A 9,218-nucleotide genomic window follows, 5' to 3' on the forward strand; every position below is an offset into this window, starting at 1 on the left:
CATTAAAAAGCCGGTGTATCTCTTTTTATTGCTTTTTGGAAGTTTTGACGTCAACTCGATGAATAGCACATTGAGTGAGCGTGAATTTCCGCAGACCTTTTATCTTGAAAAAAAGACAGTTATGTTAGCCACAGTTTTATTCCAATGTCCCAACCATCGTGAACAACGATTATTGACATTTAATACACAAAACAACACCCATTTATATATTATACATCACAATAAACTATTAAAAAAACATTAAAATAAAACTTCAAGTGACGCTTAACTCGGGTTGCTGCCAAAACTCTGATCATTTAAAATAAGAATAGAGTAATGGTAGGCCATTGAGATTTTTACTAATGGAATCATTAACATCTAAAAATATTAAATAATTCATGGTTTTAAGTAATAATTATTATTACAATATATAAATATAGAATTGAACAAAAATAAACTTAAAAGTCTGTGAATTATAACCATTAGCAATTTTTTTTAATTTATTGTTCAAGTCACAGACAACTCTTTCGTTTGGCAGTATATACTTTACTAAAAGGTTTACTATAAGGCTGTATGGGCTAAACCCTTTGCCTATTGACGAATTTAAAAACCATGGCACTTAGTTTTGGGATGTTATCAAATAAGTAATTTATTTTTTTGTAAAACAATGCCAGGGTGAAAGAAATGTTGATACATAAACTAAACAACGTGAAAAAATAAGACATAGTTTTTCAAGTACAAATAGTTTTGACATAAAGTTGGCCCACTTTTGGGCATTGTCCTTTCTATAGTAATGGGATCATGTCTCTACCTACAAGATGGCAAAAAGTTATCGAACAAAATGGTACTTGCATACTTTAGTTAAATGTAAATAAACTATTTTCCTATATTAAAAAATGTTGTGAATTTTCTTACAAAATGCGAAGAAACTTTTCTCCCAACCTATTATGTTACAAATACTAAATAGCTTGTGCTATATATATAATATCTAAGATTTGGCTTTATGGTGTAACACTTTTGCCTTTCCAGTTGGAAAAATAAAACTACAAACTACTACTATTATGCTCTACATAAATAATTATTACTAGAGATTTATTGTTATGACAATGGAAAAAATCAACATTAATTTAAAAAATAAATTCAACGAAAGTGAAGTGAATCCTGTAACTGATATCATTGACTACCTAGTAAGAAGTGCAAATATATCCTTTAAGAATTCCCATGCTAATGAACAACCGGTAAGGACATGTGAGAAACTGCAAATGGCCCTTGAAATTTATAAAAGATCACCTGTAGAATTCCTCATGCAATTCGGAAAATATTTAGCTCCTAATCACATAAAATACTTTGAAAATATCTCTAGCTCCAAAGATCAAACATTTAGGAATTACGTGCACTATTTGAGTGACTATCATTCGGAAACAAGCAGACGCAAGAGGATAAAGAACAGAAGATATAAGGCATTACAAAAAATGAAGATTAAAACTGATTATTTTAGTGAAAAACAAATGATGTACAGAAATCCTCTTTTATATGAACAGTTGGTTGGGCAATATTTAACAGATGAAGAAATAAAAGAAAGAGATCGAATAACTGAAAACGCCAGTTTTCTTAACTTAATATTGGAAACTGTAGATCACAACCACATGAGAGAGGTGAAGAATGTGCAAATGCTCGAAGAAGGTATTCATGAAACACCAGAAGCTTCTGAATTTTCTTTGAATGATAGTACTAATGAAAACATAAATTTTCAACACAAAAGAAAATGGGGTGAATTCACTACCCCAGATACGAAACCTGACTATATTCCAGAAAACAGAAAACACAGAGTTATTAGTGCTCCAGAAAAGAAGTTATTGTATGATGAGTTCCTTCAAGAAATGTATAGCAGCTTTATAGATGGTAATGATATTGACATTGATTATAAAACTATTGATAATGATGAGCAGTATGATGATTTAGAGCAGGAGTCACAAGATGCAGAAGATAAATATTTTGATTCTGAAACAAATGATGTTGAGAACTTAGAAGAACACATGCACCTTGTAGAGGAATATGGTCAAAGTAAAATAAATAATCTTGAAAAAGATGACCCTCTTGATGTGTTTATGGAGCATATATCTAAGAAGTTTCAACTGAATTAAATGATTGTTTACTAATATGAAAAGTTCAATAATATTAAAGTAATTATAATCTTTAGGTTAATTTCCCAACCAATGTCTTTTCTTTTCTCATAAACCATCAACATTATTATCAGTTAAAGTTTCTGTCTAAGTTCAACTAGTAAAAAATGAGATGAGAGATTATTTCATAAGATGCAAAACACTGCTCATCCACACTATTTTCACATACTTTTTTGTTGTGTACCATCCAATTTTGGACTCTTCTGAGCACTATAACATATATTTCTTTAAATGAGGTTTGAAAAGAATCCTCAGCAGTAGGTAGTGACCAAGCGATGTACCTTTGAAGTCACAAGCATTAGAATGAAAAAAATAATTCGCAATAAAAAGTGATAGTATTAAAATACAGAAAAAAATCAGATCGGTCTGTCTTTAATTTTGAATAAAGACTATTTTTTATATTACTTTGTTATTTGTACTGAACAAAAATTTTTATTTTCATTGCAGTAAGCTTAGGTAAGAGTTTTTGGTTGACAGCAACTTGCCTGCGTAAAATAGCAGAAGCACATAGGAATGGCTAGTACTTATGATCAACAAGATAGGTTAGGAATATTTATTGTGTTCATGTGAAGCAGGGCACCTAGTGTTGAGTGGTTACTGGAATCCAAAGATGTTACAACGGGAATGCCACTACCCACCTTTACAATTTCATTGACAATAGTGTGTCATCCACAGAAATGAATTAAATTAACGTGGCTCTGGTAAGTTTGATCTGAATGGCAGATTGGCTCTCTTTTTTTTTGCCTGTAATATTTCCCTCATGAAATAACTTAATTCCAACATTTATGAATCATAGGGCCAAAATCTAAGACATGTGGGCTCCCATATAATGTTATGACACAAGACAGTTTTTTTTAAAACCTCGTATAGTCATATGCTCATCTGTCAATAAGCGCAATAAAAACAATTGTTCGGGCCTAAAGGATAAGAATTTATCATATCATTCAGATATGATAAGATTTTTTTAATGAAATACATATTGACACATATCCACGAATATTTTCCACAATACAAGCAAACTGGCGAAAATTATAATTTGCTTTACTAATAGAGCGTCGATAAGCGTTCCGGCTGGAAGAATGGGACAGTCATTACACAATTTGGTTTTCTTTAGCTTAACACCAGGTGGGCAGTGAGCACTTTCAACCGTTAATCTAAAAAAAGTAGTTAAAAAGTGTATGTATGCAATTTTAAGTATAAAATATATCACTTATTTACTGGTGGTAGGACTTCTTGTGAGCCCGCACGGGTAGGTACCACCGCCCTGCCTGTTTCTGCTGTGAAGCAGTAATGCGTTCCGGTTTGAAGGGTGGAGCAGCCGTTGTAACTATACTGAGACCTTAGAACTTATATCTCAAGGTGGGTGGCGCATATACGTTGTAGTTGTCTATGGGCTCCAGTAACCACTTAACACCAGGTGGGCTGTGAGCTCGTCCAACCTAAGCAATAAAAAAATTATTAGTGATCTCGCGTCAGGTACAGCCAAAATTGCCATCCATTTTTTGTTTCCGGACGTTTCTACATCCTGTTTAAGTCACATTTGATAATTAAAAATAATTTCATGTTAATAATCCGGAGAAGCCTTGATATTGTTCGCTATCTATTTATGCAATTGTTACACAATATTAGTCGTTAAATATAGAAATGTTACATAATATCTTTATTAAATATAGAAATGTTACACAATTAACTACTTTCTTACTATAAACGTATCGAATTAATCGTTTGAAACAAGGTATGCGTTTCACTAACGTCACTTTTCGTTTGCTGTTGGACACTTCCTCTTTCTGGCACGATCGTGGTATGCATACCTACTACGCTTAAAGTGCAAATTTCACATTATACCTACGCGAAATGATTTAGAAATAGCTGAACAATCTAACACTACCTGCTACAAACACTAATACACTATATAGTTCTGTCCCTTAACTGTGTAATGTAGATCATACGGATAGTAATAAGGCGTGACCACCGTTTCATGTTGCATTAACTTAATAAAATATTAAATGAAACAAAACACCAGTCTGCATTAAAAATACTAAAATGCGAACAACATAATAAGACCAATATAAATGCTTTAATATAACTATAACTAAAAAAAGTATTTTCTTCGGTTTTCGAATATAATTTAATGTAGGTACTTTTACACTTTAATCTCGCTTATTTTATTGTCATTATATCATCTTCCGTGACCACGAAAACCTTACAGTATTTGAAAGGTTGGAAATAATATAATGACTATTAATGACACAAAAAAGCCAAGACTAACATTAAAAGTAGCTTTAATTATGTAACTGGAATGTTAATAGAGGTTTTGCCGAAGGGCTTTAAACTCCCCATTAAAAAATGTTTTATCTCTTTTCTTGTCCACGCGTGTATAGTATAGTAACATTCAAGTTATATAATATTAGGGGTTAAAGTATGAAATTTGCCAATTTGTACTGAAAAATTAAAATTGTTTTTTTTTCATTGAACATATTTATTTAATCAAAACATCTACCATTATTATCTATACATTGCTGCCATCTAATAGGAAGGTAATTTATGCCTTTGCGATAGACCTCTGGTAATCTAGATTCTACAAACTGTGTGAAAGCATTTTGTACTGCCTCCTGGGAAGAAAACTTTGTATCACGTCAAAAATTGTCGAAATCACGAAAAAAATGGTAGTCCGTGAGGAGCAAGGTCTGGCGAACACGAAGGGTGACTAATGGTTGCTAATTAAAGTTCCTGTAGAGTTAAAACGGTTTCTCGTGCTGTATGAGGTCTCGCGTTATCATAGAGCAATAATGGTGAAGATCGATTCATGAGTCGGGACTGTTTCACTGCAAATTTGCTATTATTGTTCGGTGTTCATTAGCGGTCCCCTCTCCAAACGCAACAATGATATTGCGAGCTGTTCTGCAGCGTTAGTTCGGCGTCGGAATTCGTATTCAAAAACCACTCGTATTTTCGAAGTATCCATGTTTCTTGTCTAAGCTGAATAAGAAAAACAACTGAAAGTCGATAATCGAATGTTGCACATTTTTTAAAAGAAGAGCCTCATAGGTACCATTTGAAAAAAGTTTCACTCAAAAATCTGAAACCATGAAGGTTCTATGTCAATTCGAAGTACCTACCTATTTCAATAGAACGGCAATTTCATACTTTAACTTCTATTATAACTAGCGTACCCGACAGACGTCCTGTGGATGCATACACAAAAATTCACTCAAGTCAATCCAGCCGTTTAGTTGCAGTATACATAAATAACCTAGATACTGACTGCAGCGTCATCTGCCGGGCTGATATTTGAATCTAAACCGGTCCAGCCCTTTAAGGAGGAGTTCAGTGACATACCTACACACGTACAGTAGAATTAAATATATGTACCTACATCGGGGAAAACCGAATTTTATTGCTTATGTGGATGGACAAGTTCAAAGCCCACCTGATGTTAAGTGGTTACCGAGGCCCATTAACATCTACGATGTAGATGCCGCCACCCACTTCGATATATGCGTTCAAAGGTCTCAACCTTCGAACGCATATTTACAACGGTTGTTCCACCCTTCAAACCGAAACGCATTACTGCTTCACGCTTAAAATAGACAGGGTGGTGGTGACTACCCGTGCGAACTCATAAGAGGTCCTACCACCAGTAATTACGCAAATTATAATTTTGCGGGTTTGATTTTTATTACATGAAGTTATTCCTTCACCGTGGAAGTGAATCGTGAACATTTGCTAAGTACTTATGTCATTAGAAAAATTGTTACCCACCTGCGGGATTCGGACACCGGTGCATCGCAAGATACCAATGCACCAGATGTCTTATCGGTTAGGCCACGACGACTTCTATGCGTGCCTTACGGCGTCTCGCAACGGCGAAGTCCGAGATGATCTGATTTCTTAAAAGGACTCGCGCCCTCTCAAAGGTCTTACTACCGCTTAGCTCGTACTCTCAAATCGGATACGGTAGTAACTATGCCCCCCCCCCTCGTAGGCCCCTCAGGCCGACTCGTGGCGTTCGATGATGATGAAAAAGCAGAGCTGCTGGCCGATAAATTGCAAACCCAGTGCACGCCCAGCACTCAATCCGCGGATCCTGTTCATTTAGAATTAGTAGAAAGAGAGGTCGAACGCAGAGCCTCCTTGCCGTTACTAGCCGTCAACCCGATGGAAGTTAAGGATCTAATCAAAGACCTACGTCCTCGCAAGGCTCCCGGTTTCGACGGTATCTATCTATCTATCTAACCGCGTCATTATATCGCGTATCTATGGGCCCAACTCATCGTGATGTTTGCATCTATTTTCAATGCCGTTATGACGAACTGCAACTTTCCCGCGGTGTGGAAAGACGCGGTCGTTATCGGCGTACATAAGCCCGGTAAACCCAAAAATCATCCGACGAGTTACCGCCCGATTAGCCTCCTCATGTCTTTAGGCAAACTGTATGAGCGTCTGCTCTACAAACGTTTCACAGACTTCGTCTATTTCAGGGGCATTCTCATCGATGAACAATTCGAATTCCATGCAAATCATTTATGCGTACAACAGATGCACCGCTTCATGGAGTACATTATCGTAGGGTTTAACCGACCAAAACTGTCCAAAACCCTTATGTACTTACGGGAGCTCTCTTTTTCGACGTCGCAGAAGCGTTCGACAGTCTGGCACAACGGTTTGATTTTTAAACTATTAAACATGGACGTGCCGGACAGTCTCGTGCTCATCATACGGGACTTCCTACGTTTTTATTTATGTTTGAGTTGTTATAAGTGAATTTACAATAATTACCGAAGCAGCATGACTCACTGGAGGTAAGACGCATTGTATAGCCAAACGAGAAAGTACTACGGTACCTATTTCAGCTACGAAGCGCACATTTAGAAGAGAAGGTCTTCTACGACTGAAATTGCTCAATAGACCAACGGTTCGAATATTATTGTTTAGTACTCGTATATATGTACATTTATACATATGTATAAAATGTTGTTAGCGCGATTCAGACATTTGCCAAAATATGGTATTTTTTTAACCACGGCAATTGGCTTCTTGTAAAGCCATTGCTGCCAATGTCGAGTTTATAAAAATCTTAAATTTTTAAATACATACATATTCTATTATATGAAAAATGAGATGAAGTTGATTAATTGGATTAATCAATTGGTACCTATGAAATTAAATATAACGGGACGGATCTAATAATTAATTAAATGAATGATGAGATGGGATGAAATATAGTTTCAGTGAAATTTACTGAGACTTGTTCAGTGGAATTTTCGGAAAAACAGGAAAACCTACGTCCAGCAGCTTCTTTCATTATCGAGTATTTGTGTACTTTTACAGATGCTATACAGTTATCAAACCATCGTGAATACACTTTTAAACCTGAAAAAGTACTAAACTAAGAAAATAAACAAATCACACAACATCGTACGCGCGATTCCGACAAAAAGTCACCAAAAATGCTATGTTCTATGATAACTGTTGCTACATTATTAGTACATAATTATAAAACCTTACACAGGATCGAGTTCGAAAAATGCGAATTCATGCCGTCGCTGCACTGTCACAGAATAATTAATGATGTTATTGAAGCGCTGCAAGCCGTCCCAATCTCTGAAATTTACATACAATGTCCGCCCGAGTAGCGGTCCCTAAAATTTATAAAATGAAAATCCCAATCTTTTAAAACGAATATAAGCATTTTTTCTTCGGTACATTTATAAAGTAGGTCACTGGCTGTTAATAAATTTATGACTTGTTCTTTATTTTTAACATAATTATCTACATTATCGGCACTTGACGTCAACGAATAGGTACCATTGATTCAGATAAAAGAAATTGTTACATCCTTAAAGCTTATTCCATTATCGGGTAAATTATTACATATACCTACAGATTACATATTCCATTAAATAAAAGAAAAGAAACAACTTTTAACCAAAGGCTCTAAGTAACATTCGTAAAATTTCAAAGATTAGATTAGAATCCTATAAAATCGCAATCTTCTTTTCAAATTTTATGAAAACATTTTCCTGACTTGCTATGATTGTCTATACTGATATTATAAAGAGAAGAGATTTAATTGTTTGTTTGCATTGAATAGGCACTAACTACTGAACCGATTTGAAAAATTCTTTCACTGTTGGGAAGCTACACTATCCTCGGCTGACATAGGCTATATTACATTTTCAAAAAAGATAAGGATCCTTAGTAAAACTCCAATGTAACCCAATGAGTAAAAAAAATCCTAACATATTCTTTACATCACGTGCGCTGGGAAAAATATTGATGATAGAATAAAATAATGTAACTACTACGACTTTGCAGAACACATTACTATTTATATAAAGTGTCGCAACAGCTAACTGTTCTACGAGTATTATATAAATATCTATAAATATAAATGTCTAACTATTAAATATAGTTGTGCCACAATAAGATAATTAATTTTCCTATTACTCGGTACTGTCTTCTTTTTGTGTGTACATATAAATAAATAAATAAAATAAGTGACTCAATAAATTCTATGACTTTTGTTTTCTTTGTATGACCTTTTTAAGAAATACTTATTGAAAATAATAATAAAATAATACCAAACAATTTTATTCAAATAAAAATAAAAGTTCATTAAAATAATAATATTGAGACTTTCGTTATAATTTTATTTCAGTAACATGACTCAAATAGAAGGCTTTATGTGTGTGTATTATAATTTTTAATTTTGAGTTTTAAATACCCGTGCGAGTCGGGGCGGGTCGCTGGTGTCATTGTCAGTTTTCATTGTGATCAGAGACAAATACTATTTAGTTCCGCACTTTTGATAATAATGTCTGAATTTTTTTTGGTAGGCCAGGCAGCTGTTGCTACGGTTCTAATCGGAACTTCAACCCGAAAGGCAAAAATTATAAATTTGGGTTGATTCATTACACGATGCACTATATTTCTTTATCATGAAAGTCACTCGTGAACACAATATAATCTATTTAATAATTTAGAAAAGTTTGCAACTTCTTCAGAATTTAACATGACTAAGCTATACTCACAGAGTACACGTCTAATGGACCA

The 9,218-nt window shown here is 34.5% G+C and overlaps 1 protein-coding gene across 1 annotated transcript; it reads left to right on the top strand.

Annotated features, from left to right (window-relative positions):
* Window positions 1-997: 997 nt before the first annotated feature.
* On the top strand, window positions 998-2,192 carry LOC101738567 (coiled-coil domain-containing protein 97). Its single transcript, XM_004925472.3, has one exon. It carries the CDS (start codon window positions 1,080-1,082, stop codon window positions 2,121-2,123), a length of 1,044 nt encoding a protein of 347 aa, XP_004925529.1. The 5' UTR covers window positions 998-1,079; the 3' UTR covers window positions 2,124-2,192.
* The last annotated feature ends 7,026 nt before the right edge of the window (window positions 2,193-9,218 follow it).

Source organism: Bombyx mori, chromosome 12 (genome assembly GCF_030269925.1).
Source record: "Bombyx mori chromosome 12, ASM3026992v2".
In the NCBI taxonomy this organism is placed as follows: Eukaryota; Metazoa; Arthropoda; class Insecta; order Lepidoptera; family Bombycidae; genus Bombyx; species Bombyx mori.